Below are 27307 nucleotides of genomic sequence, written 5' to 3'. Positions count from 1 at the left end.
GAAGCTTTCAAACTGTAAGTTAGAGAAGTGTTACATTTCCCTCCAAAATCATAGCAAAAGCATGCTTAGACAACCACACTAACATTTAAAGTGCAGTGGATAAAAATGGCTTCTGAGAGATTGCTTTAATTTTATTACTGAGCTAAAGAAGGAAGCAGTTACACGCTGCTGGAAATCAGAAAGACAAAGCATACATTTCCTACAGTTATGTGTCTTCTTATAAGAAGAGGAAATTCAAAAATAAAAGGGGCCAATCTACAAAAATTCCATGCTGGCTGAGGTATTAACAGTATTTTTTATATTGAACATCACATTCTTGTTTTTTATTAATGTGGTCTGCAAGAAGGGGAAATAGCGGAGAGATAGAGGGGGCAAACCAGGAAGCATCTGAACTCCTTCAATTGCTGTGATCAAAGAGGGTCAGAATATGGGAAGAGAGTACACAGCATGCTCAGATGAGGTTCATTTCAGTGTATAATGGGAGCCAGCTAGAAAACCTGCTGGTATGCTGGAAATTATTCTGAAAAGTCTTTATATGGTATAAACTATAAACTTAGAGGACTTTGGAGAAAAAAAAAAAAAAAAAAAAAAGAAGAAATAAAAGCTATCAAAGAACCTTCCTTTTGATCTTGATCTTATGAAAAACAATTGGGATCCACACATCTTACCAGAACTCTTCCTAAGGACAAATCCCGTAACTGAGGAGACCAAGATAAAAACTGTGAGGTAACCATGAGTCCTGGGCAATAACCTGGTGAGGGACCTGAGCTGATTGACACTCAGAGGTTCTTTGGGGTACACTAACATACTGAATATAGAGCCATCATGTTTGTTTTGGTAGTTTCCATTTTTGATACAGTGTATTTTTTTCCATTATCCAAGTATATTCAGCTAGTAGTCATTGCTTTAGAGAACAACTATATCTAAATTAAAAAAAAAAGACAAACATTTTTGAGTGATGCCAAAAGAACAGATATGGTAACAATTAGTATCAGGTTCAACTTTCACCTGCGTATCTGTCTTCACATATAATCTGTCCTTCTACTCCCTTATGTTCTTCCTCCAGAGCTCTAAAATCCAAATACCAATTTTCCAGATGAGGGACCAAGGCAAAAAGGGATTTGAGAACTGGTTCAAGAATGTGCCTGGAAGCTGCATTCAGCCTGGGTCTCCCAGTGCAGAAACTCTCTCCCTAGCTGGGCCATTCTTCCAGACTAAGCTTCAAGCAAAACACCGCTATATTAACTGCTGTGTTGGCTGAAATGTCTCGGATCTGGTTTACATGACACTGCAAAAAATGTTGGATACCACCTTCCTTCATTCAGGCAGAATTCCACTCCTGCACTATATATATGGGAATGAGTACAGATACTGATTTAAGAAGAAAATTAGGATGAATTTAAGAGGAAAAATAAAGGCAATGAAGTATATACTAATTCAGTTTTTGTTCAAAAAAAGAACATTCAGGAAAATAACCAAGAGAGAAGATTCAGCAACACAAATCTGCAGTAAAAGATAAGTCCTATATGCCTCATAGCAGTGGCTGCAGAGTACACAGGAGATTCAAACCATACGTTTAGAGGAGTAAGAGATCCTGGCAGAAACATTTGAAGAGACTTTGTATGGAATTTCTGCTACTTCCACGCAAACTCTCCTTGCATTTCTTCAAAAACCTGTAAAAAGAATCCACACCAATTGTGCGGTTCTCAAAAATCTTTAATAACAATTTAATAATCATCAAAATAGAAGTGAGAGGAAGAAGTAACTTGGTAACAAAGTTACAAAGTTTACTACAAACAGTTTGAGACATTATGTGATTAACGAAAACATCCTACCCACATCCTATGAATTAACTCAACTCTGCTTGTCACAGAATAAATACCATTGTGTATTGAGATCAATATGTAAACTGAGCCCAAAGCTCAGTTTTCCAAAGCAGGAATACCTGCATTCTTCAAATCTGATAGAATAAGTAAAAATTAACCATAATGCCTTTTCTTTTACAGTCATAAAATCCCAGAATGTTAACACCTACTCAAAAATGCAAAAGATTGGCCACCTCCTTTCTCCTATAGAAGTGCAGGAGTCTTCTCAGCACCAGCACTGCAACCCTCCACCCCCATATTCTGCTTTCTACTGGCAGAATAACCAAAAGCTCTGACTGAAATTCAAGACACTTAATTAAGTCTCAGGAGATCTGAATGCCAGGTTTGTTTCTTATACTGGTCTCAGCACACAGCCCAGATGAGGTACTGGTACTTTGTTGAAACATATCCATTCACTATAGTGCATTTTCACAGAACCACAGAATAGTCTGAATTGGAAGGAACCCACCAGGATCATGAAGTCTATTGCTTAAATGAATGTCCCATTCAAAGATGGAACCCACAACCTTGGTGTTATTAGAACTGTGCTGTAACCAACTGAGCCCATCTCAGGGCATTTTCTTATGTTTCATAGTAATCTGTCTCCTGTACTACACATGCCACTGACAAGGTCCTGTGAAGGCAAGAAAGAATGACTGAGCACAGAGGGTATTTGCCAGCATTACAGGATGTTTCGCAAATGATTATTTTAACTATTAAATAGATTAAGAAAACTGTATCACTTCACTAAAGGTCTGAGCTAACAAATGTCAGTTGTGTTGATTTCAATGACTGTGCACCAGAAGAGGCTTCCCTTCTCCTCCAGCTAAACTTTCTAATAGCCCACATGCCTTCTGCCAAGCACCTCAGTCACTGTCAAAAAAGATACATCACTATAGCACCTAAGAGCACCGAGACCAGAAAATGGGCAACCCTGGAAACTAAAGCATTATGCAGCAGAGCTCACAAAACAGTGTTCCCAGAAAAGATGCAGAGACAACTGCTTATTTTAATTTTAAAACATTCCTGAAAATGCAGCTTGTTAAACTCCTGGGTTATGACTATTGATATTTTTACCCTGCAAAATGGTAACACAGCTGTCCCAAAATGTTTAGCCTAATGACCACAATGTGCTTTATACTGGCCAAGTTGATTTCTGCATTTAGATATGCATAACAATCTCACATGTATACTATACCATAAGTCTGGACTACAACTAGAGTCTTTTTATCATTAGAACAACTCTTTTATATTTCTTCATTCTGTTTCACCTGACAACTTATTTCCTACTTTTTTTTAGTCAGGCAATTGATTTTATTGTCAAAGACATTTCCCACTGGCACCTTCAAGCATGCTGGAAAAAGTAGTCTCCATTTTCTTTAGTCTCAGTCCTCAATACAGACAAGCTTTCCAACTGCATCTGCTCCTTTCACAGCAATGCTGGACATAATGCTTGTCAGAAAACACTAGGACCTAATAGCAGGTATAGATATTAATTTGATATATATTAACTACCTATATTAATCTATTATAGAATTAATATAGATGTTAATAGTTAGGGCCTGAAGCACAGCACATTGCTCACAAATGTGAACAATAACAGGTCCATGACACTGAACTACTGTAGTGAGTGAGATCAAGGCAATTCTAAAAGCTAGCACTGACTTTAGAGTTGTTTTTCAATTTTTAACCCACCTCATTCTAGTACAACCCTTGCTTTTTTCTCTTTTCCTGCCTTTCCTTCACAACAAGAAATTTGTATATCTGCATAGATGCATGGTATTTTCTGGGAATATTTGGACATATTTCACTCATCTCTAACCCAATACTTTCTTAAACAGTTTTGAACAGACGAAGTGAAAAGCTGGGTCTGAACATTTGCCACATTGTTGGCAGTTAATCATTACATTTTCTCATTTCCCACTTCAAACAAGTTGAAATCAGATCGCTCATGTTTTGTGAGGGAGCTGTGTGCTTTCTAGTATCTCCTTAATCTACAAGAGCTCATTTTGAACACAGAAAAATGTGTATTCACCCCTTCAAAATACTCATAAGTGAATGCAACAGAAGGAGCTACAGGAACAGCTAGAGCTGCAGGACTCTACTTTTCTGTTTGATGTAAGGACTTTGAAACCAACCTACAAATACGTTTGGTGAAGAGCAGCAGCATTCACTGCAGTCTGTCTGCTGAGCTGGAGACCAAAGCAAGTGCTTAACACAGTCTGTGCTGGCTAGTGTATCCTATTCCAAGTTTATTGCAACATCCTGATCCTTATCTTCAAAGCACTAATTAAACACAATTCAAAATAAACTCAGTTCATGCAACAGTGCTGATCCAGTTTCTGAGTGAAAGAGGAAGAAAGATCTCTAGTGGCCTGGGTGAGCATAGACTCAAGACCGTGAGAGGTAGGAAACAGGAAAGTTCCTGTAAAGCCAGGATTTTGTTTCTCCCTCCCACTGCCACTTTCATAACAACAGTTCAGTGGCCAAATGCACAGCAGATTAACTGTAAGAGCATCTAAGCTGCTAAGCTGAAATGAATGTTCCAAGTTTAAGTGAACTCAAAGCAGTTGTACCTGTTCATCATAGCCCAAGATCTCGAGTGCAGGGCAGCCCATGGGTGACACTGCAATAGTTTCAGGCTTTGAGAGGAGATCTGAGTTTTTCTCTGAACCCTTCCAGGAAACAAAGGAGCCAGAAAGCCTTTGACTGATACCCAACTAACATTTCTACCTGGTCTAGGCCTGAAAACAGAACAAAACTAGAGGCTTGTCAGAGTTGTGTCTGGAGGTAGGAGAGCAATGATTCAATCTAAATAGCCTATGCTCAAGTTGTATAGGGCATCTAATTTGTCAGAAGCTGCAGGAAGGTTTGTTAACCATCAGGGCAGCAGATTGGAAAGAAAATATGTAAAACTGATCACAGCAGGTCCCCAAGCTGCATGACTTTTCCTGGATTCTTAATTCTCTTAGTTAGCCAGAGTTCCTAGATCACCTTCCAAACATACTGAAAATAAAGCATAGGACAGCTCTAAAACACAATCTCCTGCTCACAAAAATCAGACATCTGAATAGACCATCTATATACACAATTATTTTTCAAAAATATATGGCTAGAAAATGGAATGAGATACAAATACTTTATATTTCCAAAATTCTCAACAGTAGGATATACCATCCAGGTTGGCAGTGATTTCACTCAACATGCTTTGGGGTTTGGTACTACTAATACTATTTTGATTTTATTCATATATATTAAGCCATTTAGAATTGTAACCTTCTCCATTACTACAAACTAATATTTGATATCTATTTGGAGACCCACTTTAAAATCCAGTTGTGTAAGATTGGTGAGAAATTTCTTGAGGAAAAGATCAAGTTATGGTATTCTCAACTTAGCTTATGTCTTCAGTGTAGCACAGGCATAAATAACTCGTGAAAAGGAGACTAGTCAAGCTTTTCAACTGAGTATTTACCTCCACATACCTTAAATGATTCATTCATTAAAAAAAAAAAAAAAAAAAAAAAAAAAAGGTTTTTTGCAAATAATAACATTATTTCTCTCAAAATTCTCATGAAATGACTACCAACCATGTGCATCCTTTAACCCACACCTGGCACCATGCAGGAAAAGCAGACCCTAATGTACTTGTTTGAAACCAGGTTGATGGGGTCCTGAGAAACCTGGTCTAGTGGAAGGTGTCTCTGCATACAGCGGTGGGAACCTGGAGCTAAATCATCTTTACAAACCCTCCCAATGCAAACCAGTTCTCTGGTTCTGTGACTTTCCTTTTGCAATTAACAAATTTACCCACTAAAGCTACATTATTCTATCTGAATGTATTGAGTTTTGTTTTCCCTTTTGCTTAGGAATAGGGTTTTTTGCTTCTTTCTGACAGAATAACATTTTTAAACATTCAGAAAGTAATTTCTTCAGTATCAAAGGAAGAAAAAAGGTTCACACAAGGCACAGAGAACAACTTGATAGTTAAAGTTTGTAGTTAACTTTTCAATCTAGGATTCAGACAGAAGCAAAGTAGGGAAAAAAAAATTAAAACAAGATGTGAGATAGGAATCTTTAATCAACCTTGTTGTATCAGCCTGGGCCCAGCATTCCACCCTGTCTTCTGAGGTTACCCAGCACAACTTTGAAAATGGATTATTTTCCACTGAAAACAATGCCAAAAAGGGGCTTTAGCTCCCCATGGGGAAATTAGAACAGCCTGGATCATCAGATGGGAAAAAATAATCATTATCAGGAGTAGTCAGAAACAGGGGGAAAAGAAAAGGTGAAACTAGACTCAGATTTTGGACCACTTTATGTCTTAGAAGTGGCTTTGGAAAGCAAAATGGATTGGCAAAAGTTTGTGGGTTTGTGGATGCAAAGAAATATTTGCTTTTCTAGATATAAATGCCTATGTTTTTTCCAAGATGTTTGGTGCAGAAATGTACTTTTTGTAAACAGCCAACAGCTAGTCCTGGGGAACTTAAAGCACTGATACACTAGAAGTTTAGTACACTTTCTCTTACTAGGTCAGAGGAATTACCAACACATATAAAAGTTATATATATATATATATATTTATATATAAAAATAGAAATAAAACTTCATACATTCCATGGACTTAATAAGATGTAATACATACGTGTCTTTAACCTGGTGTCCGTTCTTTTGGGTAAGAGAAATTTTCCAAAAGCTATCACCTTTTACCTGCTGGAGATGCACCAAAGAGCTCCAGTGCCAGCTGCCAGCATAAACAAATGCCTCAAGTCCATTTACAACATGCCTAAGTATATTTGCAATACAACATAAAAGCTTAATTCTAGCTTCAGGAGTAGTAATGCATAGGCGGCAGAAACACTGAGAAAGTGTTGAAACATCATCTCCCAGGCACTGTGAAGTTGAAACATGAGTGCTACAGCATGTGGCCAGTTAAGGAATCATCCTTGACAGGTTAGTTTAAAAAAAAATAAAAAAAGAAAAATTAAGGAGCAATTCTGAAAGCAGTCTAAAGTAACATTCAATTAACTTCTAGTTTTCTAAGAACCAAACTCTCTTACATGAATGTGCTATGGTAGCATCAAATGCTAAGAGAAAACATGGTTGACACCAATATTTCCTATTTATATAATTCATAGCTTATATAAGATGGTTAGAGCCTTGGCCCTGCTGCAGCCCTCTTTTGCAAGCCTGCAGCAGCTCACTGCTGACCTCAGTTACATATTAAAGCTATCTGGAAGCCAACAGCATGTAACCATACACTCATAATTGAGTACATATTTGAATGTTTTGTCAAACAGGGAACCACTGATGAATTGCTGGCCATATAATTAATGATGAAATAGCAATAATGTACATTTACATCGGGATTATGCTGCCAATGTTTTATGCCAGGGATATATCAGCCACTGATGATTGGAATGCAGTGTACAGGCAGCTTGTTAAAGCCCCCTGCCACACACTGGTATGGTCACTTCTGGTTGAACACATTTTACAAATGACTAGCAGTGGGCCTAAGAGTCTGGCATGTGCCAATAATGCTCTTATCTCCACATAATACCACTAAAGAATTGTACTTCTACCATCACACTTCCAATCTAGAGCCTATATAACATAAATCTGCAACAGAAGACTCTTTCTGTGCTGTAGCAAATAAGTCATCTAAGATTAAGTTTCTTCTAGCTTTTCAGTTCTTCACCCTGAAACAGCTGGTGCCTCTGCACTGCTGCAATGACAACAGTGCCAGTGCAGTCACACCACTGGAATTCCAAGTGCCTCCCTAGTAATTTTATTCAGAGCAAACTTAGCTAACAGCACTATAATTATCAACAATTTCTGATAATTTATCAATATAAGCACTCATTGATGGTCAGAGGGGTAAAACTGCAGCAGAATTAACAATAGTAAGGAATACAATGGCAACAATCTGGGGAGACTTTCAGTAAATTGCTTACAGTCCTTCTTTCACACTAATTTAAACTTTTATTTCCCATGCCTTTCCCCTCTCCCTATACAGAATTATTGCTGGATGCATAAAGCGACCTTGGAACTGGGTACCAAAATCCCAGCTGTTGCAGTACTGAGCATGCCAGCCCCCGAGGTGGCCTGATGAACCTGTGTGATGCAAAAATGGAGTGTTCAAAGTGAGCAAGGGTGACAGACCCAGCAGCCCTTTGCAAACAGAGCAGAGCAAGCAACAGTGAAGGGGCAAAACCACTACAGATTTTGATAAAAACAAACAAAAAAATAACTGTGGAACAGATTCATCAACCTCCACTGCTAAGTATATTAAACCCAGTCAGAGCTTTTGAGAAGGCAAGAAACCATGTGTCACAGCTGTGGCAGCTGAATAACTATATTCCTCCTGCATCCTATTAGAGGGATTTGTCCCAAGACTTAATCGGCAGTTTCACTGTGCCTTTTTTGCTCAGCAATGTTAACATTTTTTTCATCATATTTGCTGTGGAAAAGGCACCAGCATAGCAGGGCTGAAAATCAGACTGTAGGTGCATTGCAAATTCCAGGGCTTCATTTTTCACAGAAAGTCAAAACCACCTTTAAGTGAATAAAGCAGCTGTCCCACCACACTGACAGTAAGCCTGCCATACCTTCAGTTAACTTCTGGCACACAGACAAGGACTTAGATCTCCTCCAAGACAGTCGAAGAATAATGAAAAAGCAACTTTGATGCTACCTGAAACCAAGCTATTCAAAGCACATTGCCTGCATTCCTCAGCTGCAGGCACTGAGCCAGGACATGGAGATAATCATTCAGGCTGGCAATGGGGGAGGGAGAAAGGAGCTTAAGGACCCAAGAGCTGTAGTACTCAAAGCAAGAAAATCTAGAAATAATTTAATCTGCAAGGTAGCAATACAGTCATGTTTCTCTCCCATTCCACCCCCATGATGTGCTTTAGAGAATTAAAATAGTCACGGACACGGCAGTATTTTTGTTCCTTTTTTGCTCTTTTATCTGTTCATGCTCATAGAAAATGAGGATCTGTATGAACCAAACGGTTTCTCTATCATTTCACACTGCCTTTCCAACTGTGGCAACATCCCCTGTTTCAGAAAGACAAATGGCTCAGAGTAATGCCTAGGCAACAATGGAACAGTATACACTGGGGAAAAGTTTCTCCTTATCTTTTCCCAATCATGAAGCCTGCCCTTTAAACCTAAGATTGACAAACATAATTAACTTACTTTTACTTATCTAGCAATAGAGGTATGTAAACCCAAGAAAAATCAGTTCTCTCAATACTGCAGCATCTGTTCTTTGACTTGACAACCTGCTGCAGTAGTGAAGTTTGTGTATTGTAGAAAAAAATTTTACAGCTAAAAAAGGACCCCTGAGACATCGAGTTCTTTCTCCTTGTGTTATCACAGAGGAAAAGGGGAGAGCATGGCCTATGCCACTACAGTACCCAAAAGAAACTTTCTGTGACTCAGACACTTGAAACATTCCTGGAAATTTCTTAGTAACTGCAACTATTAATTCAACTCCACCAATTACAGCAACTTTTGAATTGTAAACAACAACTACCATACTCTGTTCCAGCTATTGTGTCATACTTATGTAGGTACAGGTCTGCATGATAAGAGCAGCAGCAGCCACTGGCAGGCCTTAATAAGCTTCCTAAAGCTTATTAAGAGAGGCAGCAGGCTGGAGAAGGGTGTATTTGTGGGTATACCTATCCTACAGCCCCTCAGGATGGCATGTCACTAGAATGTGTGTTCTGCTTGCTCTTCAAATTCCAGCAAAGATGGTCTTAAAGGTAAACTGTGCACTATATAAATCATTATTCTGCTGGAGAATCATTATTCTACCCAAGGCGTATATATTCCAGCTTTCAGCTTTTGTCTCAGTATGGAGGGGCCAACAAAAAATACCCTGCAGGCAGGGACCAGACTTCACCTTCTAGGACTCTCCAGGCAAATGAAGACTTGACATTAGGAAGCATTTCTTTGCTGAGAAGGTGGACAAACACTGGAAGAGGCTTACTGGAGAGGTAGGCAAAGTCCCAAACTGTCAGGGTTTCAGAAGTATTTGGACAACCACTTTCATAAAGCGATGCTGTCAGGCATTTGGTCTAGATGATTGTTGTAGGTAACTTCCAATTGAACTTGTGTATTGTAGTTTAAGAATGAGGTTGCTCTGAAATGTCCTTCACTGGTGCTCAGCAGAGCTGGGCAGTGTAGAATGGTGACTAGAGTGGTTCCAAAGAATGCTTTGGGAACTGCAACTACAAAACCAAAAAATTTTCTCCATGGTCAAGTGCAACGGCAGCACAGACAGTAATGAGGGCATCTTTGCTTCTAAGAGCAGAGTATGTGCTAACAGAATAGAAACAGTAGAAAAGAAGTAACAGCTCAGTGTGACCTGCTTTCTGCGCAGAATATTATGGAATATTTTGGAGCCTAACACACAGTCTATTTATACCCTAAAAGCATAAAAAAAAATAAAATGAACTAAAATAATACCAAAACCATATAAAATGGGATTTTTTGAGAATCTTACCTTTGAGCCAATAAGTGTGTACAGCCATTGGATGGTTTCATTATGATTTATCACTCCATTCATGCCATCGACATAAAGCATTATCTGGCCCAAAGCTATTGCAAAGAAAATAGAGAAAATATAATCAGAGCTGGTGAACACCTTATAATTCTAAGCAATTGTTGACAATTTTCTCTAAGCAGAGTTTACCAGAGATGTGGGGAACTAATGGAAGATATATTGAGCAAGACTCTGGTGGATGAAATCCTGGGAAACTGCAATAACTTTACTGACTTAATCTGAAAATATAAATGTGAATTTTATCCAGAGACAAGCCCAAACAGTTCTTCATTCCTAGAAGATGCCATATTTTATGCTCCCAAAATCTGGATGCTTACTGTCACAATGGTTCCTTCAGCCACAGCACTTTATATATTGTAAGCCAAGACTTTTACCATTTGTTTCAGCACCACATATAAGGTTTGGAATTAGTACATTTGGATTGACAATTTCAGTGATATGAAATTAAAGCTGGGAAATTAACATCAGTAAGGACATCAGCTATTCACAACTGCACAATGCTCTCTTGAAAACTAGTTTTACATTTTAGTGGGAAAATGCAAAAAACAAATCATGGCTATAACAAAGAAGTATCTTTATTAATTTATCCTAAAGCTTTTACAACAGCATTACACAATATACTAGTAAAATACTTAGTAACAGTAATTCCATCGTTTGCAATCCTGATAACATGAGACTTTCGAGAGACAAAAGCTATTAAATCTTTTCTGACTGATAAGGACAGACATTTTTTGTAAGGATTATGAAAAGTGAATTAGTACAATTCATCTATCATCTTCAAAAGTTTCCACTGTTAGATCTTCTGCTTTATAGCAGGAGATCAAAGCACAGTGGGATGAAAAAGAAATCACTGATGTAACACCTTTTAGCACAGCCTGTTGGCATAACAACTCAATTATTTAACACACAGCCTGATGAGCCCCTAGTACACTGCTCTATGGGGGGAAAAAAAGGAAAAAAAACAAAACCATAGGGTGAGGAAAATTATGACACTATTAATCTTCCAAACACACTCTGAATGTTTGCTAACTTTTGCACAGGTTGTGCACAGCCCAACGTCGTTTACCTTGAGGGCAGGTTTTCAAAGACATGAATGCGAGGCAAGCACTTAGATACCCCTATAGCCAAATAGCTAACAGTCATTTTTACACCATCTTCTCCTTTTTCCTTTGGTTTAGTTGGTCAATTTACAGTTAAAAATCTGAGGTATTATTTTTACATACTTATATTCTTTATCTAATCTGTCACACAAAGCTAGAAGGAAAGCCACACTCAAAGAATGCCACACAATCAAGGAAGACAGAAAAAGCAAGCAAGAGGGCTCTGGCACAGAGATAACACATCTCTTAAGCAGGCACTGCCCCTGGAGTATGCCAGGCGTTCTGCTCCTCATCTCCAGAAAGTAATCAGTTACCACCCTCTAAAAACATGTCTCTCAGGTGAATAAAATCAAGTGAGAGGGACACAGGCCCAGGTGTTATGGTAAAATAAAAGATGTAAGTCAGCCAGTAAGAAAAGATATGAATTACACTGCCTGAATAAATGCTGCTTTGAAGCATTTCATTGCAGGTAGAGGAAATGCTACTATCCCAGCTGTAATCAGAGAAAGTTCTTAATTCTTGTTTTTACTTCCTTTCAATGCTAAAAGATTTGGCACTGGATCAGTATGAGATCCAGTCATGATAAAGTCAACAAATACATTTTTTTCCCCTTGAAAATTCTTTGGTTGAGGGTGAAAGGCTTTAAATTGAATTTGAAACAAATGTGAAATAAATTTGACTCTTGGAGCACGTTTTCCAAATTACTATAGAAATCAATGACAGCAAAAAGTTTGCTTTAAAAAACCTGTACACAATACAAAACTACTCCACTGCTTATACTTAAGACTAATTAGACACGATGCCTAAGTGAGATCTGGCATGCATTTGTTTTCAGCCTCTTAGATGTGACTCTTCATAAAAGCAGTATGTTAAGGCAAATTAGTAGACTTTCGAAAGAAGCCAAAAAACATTTTAGGGATTCTTGAAAACACAAGAAAAAAACCACTCCCACTGGTGCTTGAACTAGTGGCCAATAAGTTTCACAGGGCAAGTAATTACAAACAATGCCATTAAACAACCAAGATGAGAACAGTCGTGTCCACATCCAAGTCATATCTCCAGTATCTGCCACACTTGTAGCTCTCAGCTGCTGCCAAACCTTGATGTGGACCTTCATACTGCTATTTCCTGGGTCAGGAAAATGAGACAAGATGGGTATGGTTGAAGAGAAATCTCTTTTTATTGAGAAGTAGAGTAAGATAAGGAGAATCTGTATATTTTGTACAAAACTGATGCCCCATAAATTCTTAGGAAAAGAAGGCCATAAGAAGACCTGAAAGAAGGAGAATGATGGTTTTCATATCCCATCAAGTGTCTGTGCTGAGGAAGAAAAGGTGTTTCCTTTACCATAACCACACCACCAAAATGGAAGACACCACCAAAAACACCAGTGTAGGAGCAGGATGGTGGTCCTTGGGCCCCCCCAGGCCTTGGGTCTGGCTGAGTAAGACACAGCAGTTTGGCACTAAATGGAGACTGACAGAGCACATTTTACATTCTTTGAAGCTTTTCTACCCAACTGCTATCTCACCTCCCAGCCCACGACTGTACCCTGCTGAAATGGCTGCAGCTGAAGTGCAAACTCCACTCATCCAGCATGCTCACACATCCACCACCAATATCCAGGGCCCCGCCAAGGGAGGGCAGCATCATCTGCAAGGCAGTTTGGAAGGTGAAACTAGTCCAAAATACTTTAAATTCACATTTCTATGTGCCTTTAGCTAAACCTTGTTTTTTCTTTACCAAAAAACAAGGAGGCTATTTAATGCATTTAATCCCATCCCTCAGCTAACTGGAATTATTTTTGTGAGTATATCAACAACCTACTTGTATTAAAAAAGTTTACTATTGTGCAACAAGGGGCTGAGAGAGGGGAGTTTAAATACGAAGCAGACCTAATTTGGAATTTCTTTGTTCCCGCAACCCTTGTCAAACCCTTAATCTTATGTGAAAGTAGTGTGTGACTTTACCCATAGCTATTTTCAAGTGGAAAATTGCTGGATTTCTTAGGAAAGGCTTAGGCTAGAAAAGGACAGACCAGCCAGAAAGCTCAGAGATTTCTGTGAAATAAGAGGTTTAAGAAAGCCTCTAAAAACATGCCAGTATTGGCACTGATACACTTCTGGGATATAAAGTTAACAGGATGAAAGAGGAAAAGCTGTAGCACAAAACATCACCGCAATGAACATCACTTTAAGTTAAAGTCTGTTTTTCCACCCAGACTGGAAAAAGTTTCAAAGCTGTTCCTTGCCTGCATGCTCACCTGCTTCTCCAGTCTGCTCTGCTTCTATTTTACCACAAGACTAACTTAGAGAAAACAAAATCACTGAATGAGCAGAAAACATATTTGCTTACAATTTCCAATGAGTCAATCCCCTATTCATCATTTCAAGAATTACAGCAAGGATGCACACTGCATTTGTTTCCATCAGAATAAGCAAATGTATAGCATGAAGCAGGCCAAAGACAGACCTTGTCACTACAGGTTTCAGCTCCCAAGAAAGTTTCTGGCCCAAGTTCATCAGGCAGTGCATACCCAGCAGCTGTGGTGCATGGCATGTGCTGAGTACAGCTACAGGCGGGTGTGCCAAGAGACAGAATGGTGATGAAACTAATGGGGAAGAAGAACCAGCTGCTAAAATTCATCTTTTCGATGCTAGCTGAAATCTTATCATCAATGAAAAATCAAGGGTCGTGTGATTGCATTCACTGCATTTGAAAACTGCTCTCTAGTTTGGGTATGCTATCCTGGGCACCAAAAAGGCATTCTCCACCAAAGCGAACATCCTGATGAAGAAACACTCCATGTCTAGTGAGGGACCCCAGGAAGGACATAATACAGTTACCTAACATACTACTACAAAGCACTAGGTGGTAATTCTGAAGAAAGTAACCATACTTCAAACTTCTTTCTTGGTGTCTCCTCATTAGAAGAGGCAAGATCCCAGCTACCAAGTGGGACAACTTAAACACAAAATTTCCAACTCTGCTCAGTCCTGATATGCTGGATGTCAGGTGCTGCCACTTTTGCTTGTAGCACACTCCCACCAAGCTTGCGTGCACACCCTCAGATCACAGCTTATTGTCTCTATAATATCCAAGGATATTTAATTTCCCTGATGAGAAATCATTATTAAATTCAACTTGTGTACCATCCAGCTACTTGAAAAGCAAATCACAGCAGAGCTTCTTCTTCTAATAGGTGACATCAGATATAACAGATGACCTGGACTCTCCACTGCTTCTGAAAATGATCTTACAAAGCAATTCTGCGGAAAACCCCATGACTCACACTCAGTCCACAGGGCTAGAACCACCTTAAATTTGTATGTTTGGGGGTTGGTTTTGGTTTTTTCCTATGTTACTATTTTTGGGTTGTTTTTAGCTTCAGTGAAAAATCTGCTATTTGTAGAGCTATTCCCACTTCTTCACTATTGTTGAAGCTATATGTAATGTCATCTAGCAGCTAAACACAGTCTTGATCCTGGCCACAAATGCATCAATATTTTGTTTCTCATCAAAGTTTTTTGAAATCCCAAATCTCTTCTTAATTTTGCATTTTTGCTCTCTGTTCATTTGTTTCTATTATAACACATTCAACGTGGCTGAAACATGCTAATTAATCAATTTTCAGAACTCCTGTATTAACCACCAACTGAACTTCTATTGAACAAGAACAGAACTATCTCAGAAAAATCACATTGCAGAACTAACGCTATGAACCAAAGCTTCAAATACATTTCTGAACAGATGTCAATGCATTAAGATGCTATACTACTTCAGAAGTTCTCATGCTGGTCAACATTACTTTAAGCTCTAACTTTTGGTCTTGTGCACTTTGGAAACTTCAGCAAGCTAGTTTCAGACCTAAAGTATTATTCAAAGTTGAAATCTTTTGCAGAGACAGTATGTTTCCAGATCAAACTTAATCTTCATTTTTGTCTCTGTCTACTTTACAGAAAATACATAGAGACACCACCACAGACACATTCTACAGAGAATGCTCTACAGAGCTCTCCATGTTTCCTCTGCCACCCTTTTCCTCTGGTGTTTTTGCCTTAAAATAAGACGCAGCAAAGTCAAAGGGAATACAGCACATTTAATCAGCTGACATGTTTCATCAAAAGCTGATACACACCATGAAACACCTGTGGTGGTGCACAGTCTCCACCAGAGCCAAAGCAGCTCCTCTTCCAGCATTTCTTTTGTGCTATTTAAAATAATTTACTTGAATGCAAAGAATGGACTCTCACTTAACTCTGCCAGTAGTTAAACTACTGAAAGCCTTTTAAAAAGAAGTAAAACTTGGCTAACATATATGCATTGTAAAAGATTTGCATGATTAGACATAATTGTTTTAATCATTATTTTATGTCACAGCATTCAAGCTTTAAAAACACTATGTCCTAGCACGTTTTAGAAGATTATTAACACAACAATGTAAAATAAACTGGGTACAGCTTATATAGCAACAGGTAAAAACATTTTCTCATGAAGAAGAAATATGTAATTAAAATAAGTGAGCACATATAGCTGAGGATTGGACTGCTATTTTGCAAGCTGACTAAAAGATGGAAGAATTAAAAAAAAGGGGAGGGAGCGAGGGAGGGAGCGAGGGAGGGAGCGAGGGAGGGAAGAAAAAAGTAAAAGAAGAAAATGAAAGGTTGACTAGATGGTTTTAAAATATGCTTATTCATCAGTGCTTCATGAAGCAAAACACATTTGGAAAAAGAGAAGTGTGTAGCCTGTAATTAAGATGACATATATGGAGCTATACAGCTGAATTAAGGCAGCTGCTTCTTAATGGAGTCAATCCTGGCTGTAACACTGAATAATGTTCATCCAATATATATATGAAGTTACATATTTTTCTTAAGAATTGAGATTTTTTGAGATTTAAAGCATTTTCTGAGAAGACCTCCTCATTGGCCCTCAGAACTTAAATTCTGATGATGATGAGATTGCCAGATTTTCTTGTGAAGGTGAGCTATTCTGCAAAAACATCATAACAGAACAGGACATTGCCCATGCAAATACTGAAGACTTATCTCCAATGGGCTTACCTCATCTCCAGTTATGGACTTTTGTACTGAGTACTGATGCTGTAGCCAGTGAGAAATGGTTTGGTTTTTAGGGCAGAAAGTAGCATCTGTTTCAGGATTAGGTGTATCTTCTTATCTTTAAATGTATTTTAAACTTTTTATCCTGGATTCATCATACTAGAGGCTGCCTAGCCCAACCTGTTGCTAAAACTAGGGAAATCCAGAGAAGGTTGTTCATGATTCTACATTTGGGTGTTGAATATAGCTCCAGTTAGCTGCTCAACCTCTCTGGGCAACCAGTGTAAGTGCTCTGAAACCCTCACAGGATTTTTTTATTAATTTTGTAAGTTTAGATCAAATTTCCTGTATTTCAGCTATAGTCCATGGCAGGCCTCTTGTCCTTTTATTGTGCATCTCTGAAGTCTGTCTCTGTTTCTACTCTCCCGATCATATATTCAGTCCCTTTCATAACATTGAAATTTAACTAAACTGAATTGAAACTGAAGAAACAAAAACTACACATTAAGATAGAAGCCTCAAAAAAAAAAAAGTAACTTGAATTTAGGATTAAACTAGGGAAATTTGGGGAGCCTCCCAAGTTAAGAAGTGATACCTTAGTTCTTTTTGGGAGCTGAGTGAGTAATTTAGTCTGGCAATATGCTAGATCTGATGGATCTTGAGGTCTTTCCCTCTCCATTAATCATCATGAACATAAGCCTTCTGTCTGTGTAAACAATACTAATCCTGACTTTGAAGGTACAAAGAGGGAAACACAAACCAACCTTTGCAGAATGGAAAAGATAATTTCTGCAGCTCCCTTTCTTGAACTCCTCAGACACCTATTTACCCTGCACAAAGAAAGGTCCTGCAGGTGCAAGCTGTCTTTTATCAATCATTATCAATTACATACAGCACATCAGTTTGGAATTCCAGCATCTGCTTCACATGCCTATAACCTAAGCCTTGAGAATGAACTCAGCTTTTGGTCTGGGAAACACTGTAGAAGCAGAAGTGGTTTGGGGAGAAAATACAATCAGGACTCAGTCTCAACAAAAATCACAGGTTATTTTGATTGTTGGACTCTGTGTGTTGTTGCACATGGGGCAAAGAAAAGTATGAGGGAACACACGGAAATTTTTTTTCTTTTTTCTATTATATATTAGCAGGATCTTTACTGACTGCAGGCTCTTTTGCCAGTGACTATGGAAAAAAGAACACTGTTTTGGGGTTCCTGCCTTCTCTGGCAAAGAAGTGTGGCACAGCTGGGCTATTTAAGAAATGAACTAATAGTAGAGCAGAAAAGGACATATGGTAGGGCAAAAGTGTTCACCTACTGAAAATTTTTAGTCATCAACAAACAATGTTTCTTCTTGGTACAACTGCAAGCCTTCCAAAACTAAACCTGTGGTTTCGAAGTGAGCAAATGATAAATTCTCACAGACAGCTTTTTCCCCCTGTTTCTCTTGGGGAGGAAGCTACATTTCCTAATTTTTTTTTCTAAAAATTAAGAAGATTCTCAGGGAAGCAAGAGGGGGAAAATCAACAATTCCAAGCATTAATGTATTCCTCTTATTACAGAAATATATTACTATGTTCCTAAAATTTACTAATTTATAATATTCATATTTCCATACAATTCTTATTAGAGGAATATATTATTAAATTGTATTTTTCTTATTACAGGAATAGAAGAATAAAAAACAAGATTAACAACCCTGCCAGTTGAAATTTCAAACATTGCCCAGCTCCATCAGCATAGTCTTTGTAAAGTATAACATTGATCAGTGATTTCTAGCTGTCATGATGCTATCATGAGAGCTAGTGTTCCCCTAGATAGCAGTTCTTTGTTTCCTAAGCTCACCTTCATTCTCTGAGGTCCAGCCCTGGGCAGGTAAACATGGGATCAGTTTGGCATCCTTTGATAACAGAGGTGCAGTTGGTATGGTGGCTAAAAACACACCAGTGTTTGGCAGAGAGGCTTACAAAGAGTTGCAATGATTTCCAGGGGCATGTAAATTTACCTCTGCCAACAGCCTGTCTCCAAAATTCATGTATTGTGGCATTCACTCAACAAGCCTGGACCTCTAAAAAGCATATAAACTATATTTCTGAAGAACAGAAAAGCAGTGAAAGAAAGATGAATGAAAAACCACAATCTTACCTCTGGTGTTTTACATCACTTCTCACAGAGGGTTTTGCAGGAAACAAAGTATGCTGCCAAAAGTGACCCTCAGGAAGCCATCCAATTTTGTGCTAAATTCAAACACTGTTTATTCTAGCTATTAGCATAATGTATGTTTGGGGAATACCAGAGAAGAGATGCATTGAGAATAAGAATGTAAGTAAACTCCTTCAGCTATTTACTTCAATATAAAGCTGTTTTCTTAATTCTCACATAGTTCCTTCACCTGGAGATGTATCCCAAACACAGTTCACTCTTTTTCCAATGTAAGGTACCACGTGTGAAAAGCACAATAAAAGAAAGATTGTTTTAAGAAGCACTACAAAATGCTTTACATAGAATCACTTTTATAATTTCTTATTGCTTAAGTGACAACAGGTACATGATTTTAGACAAGTCCAAAAGTTCCTCTAAAGGGATACATTGGCTTTCATCATCTCAGAAGACAGGAATGCAACAAGTGAACACACAGCACAGATGTAGTAAGATCATTCCAGGGCACTTGAGTAGTGTTTGAAATATTAGAGTCAAAAAAGGTAAAGAAGCTCTGCTTTTTAAAATTATGCTTTTTAATATAAACTTGAAATTTCTTCAATGTTTTTATTATCTTGAAACCAACTGATTGAAAGAACACTGTAGAGCAGCACAGAAAGTCATATTTTTCTTAACTAAATTCCAGACCATCCAAAATTCTTGAATAAAAGTTTCCTCCCCCAGTGAAGGACTGATTCAAAGTCAGAAATCAGTAGGGTAAGTAAGAACTCATTATGCTTTAAATTCAGCAACTAAATTAAAATAGTTCCTAAGCACAGTGGGAGAAGAAAATGTCTGTTCAAAGCAAAGACAAGGCTGGAAGTAAGGCTTTCTCACAGCATCCCAGCCTCCTCAGCATACTGTGTTGGCTAAAAATTCATCAAACCAAACAATCTGAAAATAAAAGCTGTTTGAATCAAGATCTTTGTCTTTCATCTACTGAGGGATAGATCACAACATCCAATGATTTTATGAAAAAGAATGCATCTGTCACTTTTTATTCATTTACCTGTCTTAAAACCAATAGTGAGCATATCTTTCTAGTTTTCTTTATTGTAGTTATACCATGACAGATGCTGAAACTAAATTCCTGATATACTTTTCAGATATTTATTGCTCTTCAGTATGCTCAGCCTGTCTCTAATGTTTCAGATAGACTCCACCCTGCAGTAATGTGCATGCCATTAAAGAATTCACTTTCATCTCTTGAATTTATGCCTGTTAGGGCAAATTAATGAAAGACTCTATTCTTTAAGTACTGGCTAAACAAAGCCAAAGTCAGCACTAGAAAGCAAACCAATACAACACTTCATTAAATGTGCTTTTTATTTCTTTTTGTTTCAAGTATGTCTGCTGCTATGTGAAATTTAGGGTTATACAGTCTCCTTTCAAATCTCACAGTAAAGAATGTGCTCAAGTCACAAGTTCATATCTCTCATTTGAAGTGGACTTCCCATGAGAAAGGTGCAGGGAAGAGACATAATTATAAATCCCTTTAAGTACAGAGCTCACACTCTTCCAAAATATTGACTGAAAATGCTGTTTTGTGTCTCTGCTCATTCATCTCAGATAATGAGCAAAGATTCCTTCCAAATTAACTGTAATTCTCTTCTAATCCCTCTATTCTTTTTTTTTTCCCCTTCAGCACGGTGATAGTGAGAACTCCTTTGAATTCTGAATCCCACCTTATTACAGCAATACTTGAAGAGAAACATGATGAAATCATCAGTGTTGTGCTCAGACTTTTCTCCTCTCTTACTCAATAGGTGGACAGCTAAGCACAATGCACACTGGTCCTGTTTTTTTGCCTTTTCAAAAGTCACAGTTGACATTTACAAAAATATTTTAAATTCAAATTTCTGATTGACAGGAAGACAGAATAGAGAATCTCTGCTTTTAACTTTATTTCCTTAATATATAAAAACATGAATAAAATGGATTCAATAAAAAAAAGAAAATATTTGGGGGCATAAACTTCATTTGACCAAAGAATGTAAGGTCTGTCATCAGTTACCAGTCGTCGTCTATGTGGCGACAATCATGTAATGGCTGAATATGAAGATGAAGGTGGTGGCTTTATTCAGGTTTCACCATCTACATTTCTTATTTATCAGCAACCCTGTAAATGAGAAATGCAGTTGAACAATCATATTTTATTAATAGAGAATATTTTTGGGTGATTGTATTCCTTTTGCTGATTATTCTAGGATTCAGTGACCACAGCATTATTGGTAATCCTCCTATGAATGAAGCATGTTTCTATAACTGTATTATTGGTCTGCAACCCCTTAGCAGGAGTTACATAGGACTGTATGATTATAGAATCCCAGGATAACAACACTGAAGAAGATGGTGGAGAGATTTTTGGAGACAGGACTGTTTTACAGATCCTTGTGTTAGTTTGGAGCAAGGTTGCTGAGCAATAACATCAGGCTCCACATGGAAGCAGCTAAATTACTTCCAGACCCAAACCAGTCCTGGAAGTATCACAGACACTTCTGCACAACACTTCTCCAGCAAGTGATGTGGACTGAACCCAAACCATCTGTGCATAACTGGCATAGAAGGCTATGCATCTATGGAATAAGTAGTCCACAAACTAGACAAATCTGTCATGGGCAATTACCTGTTTCTGGGTAGTTAGAAAGAAGTTAGAAGAATATTAGGTACACAAAATTCAAGCACCTGAAACTTCAAGAAATGCCAGAGTTAAGATTCCTGCAGAAAACTTTGTTCAGCCTATTCTGTGCACAAACTATGTCAAAATCAATTTCAAGAAACACTATTCCTGACCTTTGGAATACTTCATCATTCAAAGCAAGGGCTGGAAAGTACTGCCTAGAAAGCACTCTCGCACTGTGTGGTCCTAGGAATTTTTACAGTGCAAACCTGCTGTGAAGACAGAATATTTCATTTCCTGCAGGATGATGTTCATCAATACAGTGAGTGCTTCACAGGTCTGAATACTTTTTCCTCATAGCACATTGATGAGGTAAAGAAACTATTCTGTTCTGCAAAGAAGTTGAGACTTCCACTAGCTCTGGATGTCATGTCTGAGACACCTGATAATCTGATTTGTATTTGAGAATACCTTTTGGTATAATGCTACTTCAAGTTTAGGTTCAGCTCTGCACAGTAGGGTCTCACAGATTGGCCCCCCAGAAAACAAGAAACACTCCTTGACAGGGAACATAATGATACTTTGTGACAAGTTGAACTGAAATTACTTGTCTAGCAAGTACAATACACACAACAATGTGGCAAAGGTTCAGTTAAAACCTCTCTCCCCTTATGTCAGAAACCTTAAAATGTGTAGCACCACCATCGCTTTTCTCTCCTTGAACTTTGAGGACTGGCAGCCTTATTTCCAATGTCTGGAAAACCTGGTTTTATAAACATTCTCATCCTTTAAGAGCTGGACTCAATGATCCTTGTGGGTCCCTTCCAACTCAATATTCTGTGTGATCTTTTTTTTTTTTTGCTAGATTGGTTTGTTTTGGTTTTGAGGGAAAAAAAAAAAAAAGAATGTATGCAAAAGAATCCCTCATCATGTGTAAGTGGAATGAAACCACTAGGTTCATCTCACTGGGTTTTGCTATTTAATTTAACAGAACAAATACTTCTCTTATTAACTTTTTTACATACCCTAAAGCAACAGACAACTATACAAGCTATCTCTGGTTCATGATAGAAGTTGCATTGGGAGAAGTTGCTTCACCAGACATGATTCAGAAAGTTCAGGACATCATTGCAACAATACTTGGAGCAGGAAGAAGCAAGAGTTATTTCAGATGGACAGTAATTCAGGTGACATACCTGAAGCTGACAGATCAGCTTCGATATCCCTGAGCTTCCAAGAAACACCACCCACTATCCATCATGCACAGCTTTGTCATCCTCCAATCTATTTTCTGGATTTGGAACACCTTCTCTCTTTATTCATGTTCCTCAACAGCAACACTTGATAAAATGTCACAAAATGCCAAAACTTTCTCATTAGCCTACTGAACTCTAAGAGAATGATGAGCATCCTTCTGTTCTACAGGACAGATTCTGGCAAGTGCAGATTATAAGATAGGGAGAGACAACAGACCCCTGCTCTAGGCCACTGTTCCTCAAGGCTGCTGCTCTGTGGCCTCCCACTTGTCCTGGATGGGCATCTTTAGCTCCAAGCATCTATTCAAAATACATCTCACCTTCTTTTGGGGCTGGTATCCTTACCTCTGGGAGAATGTTGCTAACAATTTGCTCACTGTTACTATCCAGAATAACCTCTGTTTAACAAAAGTTTGTTAAGCAAAATTGGGTAAATTACTTGCTTGGAAATGAAATGGGTGTATGCTGTCTTCAGCCTTCCTGGTCTTCATAAAATGATGCCTATTTTCCCTAGAATTGTTACTTTTATTTCGTAGTTGCAACTGGGAATTAGTTTTAATTAATCTCATCCCTTCTGACTGCTCAAGGCCAAAGGGTGGTTTTTCGCTTTTCATACAGTACAAATAATGGAAAAGTTAAAAAATAAATAAAACACCTGGGTTGTTTTATTGCTGTAGAATATAAAGTGGAACTAAAACATACTCATTTCACTGCATGATCTGCAGAAATTTATGTTAGCAGAAAGTGTAAAAGCAACAGAAAAGCTTGAAAGGCAGTAATTCATATTTTGCAGCCAAATAGAAGAAAAAATAAAAGTAAACAGTAGTTATCAGCTAAATGAGAACAGCTGCTTGCTACTATATAAGAAAATTTTAGAACTTTACAAAACCAACACTGCACTACTATAGGTGATATAAACCTGTAAAAAATTATTTCACAACCACTACGTAATAAATGACCCTAAACTGTTTCACATCTTCACAATGAAGTATTCAGACTCCAAAATACTGCTCTGCATGAACCTTTGAGAGTTCTATTTTTGCATATCAACTTGGGAAAATGCTTCTAAGCTGGATACATAAACAGGTTGCCTACAATGCATTCAGTCCAAGTGACCTCACAAAAAGAGATAAAATATAAAGTGGTGAGAGAAAGAATCAACATTGCTGGTACAATCACTAAAAAAATAAAGTCTATTCTTTCCCCCCTTCCTTAATTTTATTTCAAGTTTAACATACAGAAAGGCTCAGAGCCAGAATATTTATCCTAGTTACACAAATCTCTAGGCAAACTCTCCATACTATATGTTCCTGTCCCCATAAAACCTTGCAATTCTTCCTAATGATGCCTTCCAGCAGGAAAAATTTGTAGAGAGCTATCTTTTCTCACCATATCTTTGATCAGTTTTTTCCTACCACATCTTTCCTTAGAAGAATGAATCTCCTTCCTTGCAATGTGTTTATTAAATGAAATGGAAACAAGCCCCCAAACCCAAAGCGAGCCCTACAGCAACTGGGTACCCCACACTGCTCCTAAGGCTGCCTCTGAGAAAGACACAATTAATTCCCTTATTCCCTTCCTGAATTCCTGAGCAGGGTCAAAGGGAGGCAACACCATTTACCACCACACAACCCATTTCAGACAGCTAATAATGTAAACATGTTAACACCTTGGAAAGGTCAATCAGAGCAATGGTAGCATTAGCAAAGCAATTAATTTTGGGTTGACCACATGGGTATTTCCCTCTCACTTTACTCTCCTCCCTTCCTTCCCTCACCTTCTAGAAGAAGCATAAGGAGGAATTTTCACCCATCTGAACAGAAATTTTCAAAAGGTGAGAGATGGGATTTTCTTGAACATTGAGAACACCTTCTTTTCTTGGGATGATTTCCAGCACAGTACTTTATTTATCTGTTGCCAAAAGAAACACTTTTTAGTTTTCTCATTAGTCAAAGGGCTTTAAGAACACACTTGAGGGAAATGATCCAACTAACAAAACAAGTAAAACCCTTCCCTGCACTTTACATGTTCCATGAAAAGTGGCCACTTCATGGAATCAGCACTTGTAGAGCTACCTGTTCACCCTGAGGTGTGTTTACTATCTCTTTAACAATCCTCATTTATAAATGAACATGGAAAAGATCCTCTTCATCCATCTATCTATCTATCTATCTATCTATCTATCTATCTATCTATCTATCTATCTATCTATCACCCACCTACCTACCTACCTACCTACCTACCTATTATTTTTCAATAAAAAATGAAATTCAAGGAAAAGGAAAAAAAAAAGTTCTAAACCCATGAAATTCAAGGGTCTCCTTTCATTTCTCTGAGGGTTTAATTACATGACATTTCATAAAACTGGAGAGTAAAATGTAAACCAGACACAGTGCAAGGCACCAGAGTCCCAGGTGGATTTCCAAGGTCACACTGAGCTTGCCTGCCCCCAGAGCCCTCGAGAGCTATAAAGCTGAAATCAGATACTGCTGCATTTACCTCCTGTCTTCTTTCACCACCTTTTTTTCTTAAATCTAGACTGCCAACTTTAACAAGCCTTCTATATGCATCACACACCATACACATTTCTCATCTAATTGACGTGAATGATGCGGAGCTTACAGAAGGAAGAACTCAAAAACTAGGAATGTAATACAGACTGTGTGTAGAGCTGCCATGGTGCTTTACTGTTGTAGCTTTTGTACTGTGTGCTTCCTTGCACAACCAGTCACAAACACTCCAGATCTAGCAAGACCAGTTAGGACCCAGGTAAAGAATTGTGCCTTCCAAAGGGTAATATTTTCCCTTTAGTGTTACAAACTCACCTATATTAGCATCTACAGTTATGATTAGATAAATAAATTTTAGAGATCTGGAAGATTAGGAAGTATTCAAATGCAGATTAAATGCATTACTGCATTGTAAATTACTCCTTCCAGGTCATTTCTACAGTCCAGCAATGCTTTTTATTCTCCCCACATTGTGCAGTAACACATTTGGGTACTTTCTGTGCACATACCCTTGCTTTTAAATATACAACATGTTTACAGATGCATAGCTGCAGATAAAAAAAATTAACTGTATGTATCTGAATTCACATAGATCTCTCACAGAAATCTTACATTATCATAAAAAATTGACCACTCCATGATAAATGCTTTCATATGTGTATAATTGATTCTAAAAAGGATTGCTGTTTATTTGTACAAAAACTTTCAAATAATGTTTAAAAAGGCCAGACCTTCACAGTGGTTTAAGAATTCTATTTTTACGACAAAATCCATGCTACAAACAACAGATTACATTGCCTTGTTTAAGGAAATTATGTACATGGAAAGGAGACATTTCACACCACTTTCACCACCAGTTCCTACTAGAATATAATTTCAGTGCCTGCAAAGAAGAAACACAAATAGCCTAAGAAAATCCCTAAATCTGGCCTCCCCTCACTGAAGTAGAAATATTTTCCTCTTTTATCTTCCCATTTTGACAATGTTTATCAACATTAAATTTAAATCACTCACTTCTTACAACAATTTCAGAGTACTTAGTAAAAGAACAGGCTTCTGCCACTTTCATTCTCAGTTTCCATGCAAGGTATCTTCCTAGCCTGAATTTTGAACAGCAAAAACTCAATCCAATCAAAGTCATAACTAATGTGACTCTTAGAAAGTAAAAGTAAGAGAGTGAACTGTCACAAGAAGTTTCTAAAACCAAATGAAGGCATATGAAAACGTGTGAGCAACACCTGTAATTTCTCACTTTAAAGAGGCCTAAATGAGATACCAAGTAATGGTTTCTTGTTGCAGTCTGCATGACTTATCAGCACTCAGTGCTGGAAAGCAGGATTTTGTTATGTGATCTGTCTCATTCATAGTAGGAAGCCCAGCTGTACAGATGGTAACATGAACACAGAACTAATAACACAATTTTAATTCCTTGGTAATTTAGTCTGGGGTGCTTTTTTTATGTGCAATAGAAAGGTCTGAGGTAGAGAATCAGCTGTCATTTTTACAAGTCGCTTTTTGCTTAAGGGGACCTAAGACTGCTAGACAAGAGCTTTATTTTGAGACCAAAAATTTAGTAATTCTGACACCAGCCATACATATAACCCTACAGAAGTAGTCCACAACTCTCCAGCCAGTACAGTGCTAGATGCACTATGCTATGAAACAAAACCACACTGAAAAAAGGTAGGAACCATTGGACTCTGCACTGTATTAGGAATACCCATGGGACAACAACACCTCTGAATCTTAGGAGTTAAGCTCAAAGCAGTTCAAACCTGAAGGGGAAGAATGGGTTAGCCATGAAAAGATGGAAAGAACGGAAATTTTGCCTTCTTTCCTAGTTAACTAGTAATGCTCTAGAGTTTCACTCTCCTTGGATTTTGCATCTCAAAAACCTGAGCAGAACTTAATTCAAGAGAATGGGTGTCAATTTTCCCTTGCCTCGAGCAATAAGATTCTATTTGATACCATTGCTCCTGAAGAGTTAGATGTCAAATACAATGGAACCTAGTTGTAATCTGTGTCTCATAACACAAATAACTCAATCTGAAAACTGAAAGCAAACCTGTAACAACCTTAATCCTGCTTCACATATGAGTACTTAGAAAAAGTCACATGAAT

The 27307-nt window shown here is 38.0% G+C and overlaps 1 protein-coding gene across 5 annotated transcripts in view; it reads right to left on the bottom strand.

Annotated features, from left to right (window-relative positions):
- The window catches only part of FHOD3 (formin homology 2 domain containing 3), a 373706-nt gene that overhangs the window by 141412 nt on the left and 204987 nt on the right, over positions 1-27307 (bottom strand). For all 5 annotated transcript variants that reach the window (XM_033512167.1, XM_033512166.1, XM_015619233.3 and 2 more), the window contains exon 6: positions 10384-10478. In XM_033512167.1, the coding sequence (XP_033368058.1) occupies positions 10384-10478 (95 nt within the window). The remainder of the gene's footprint in view (positions 1-10383; positions 10479-27307) is intronic.

This window comes from Parus major, chromosome 2 (genome assembly GCF_001522545.3).
Source record: "Parus major isolate Abel chromosome 2, Parus_major1.1, whole genome shotgun sequence".
Classification (NCBI taxonomy): domain Eukaryota; kingdom Metazoa; phylum Chordata; class Aves; order Passeriformes; family Paridae; genus Parus; species Parus major.
Note: the sequence above shows the minus strand (reverse complement) of the source record. Positions and strands in the feature narration are given on the sequence as shown.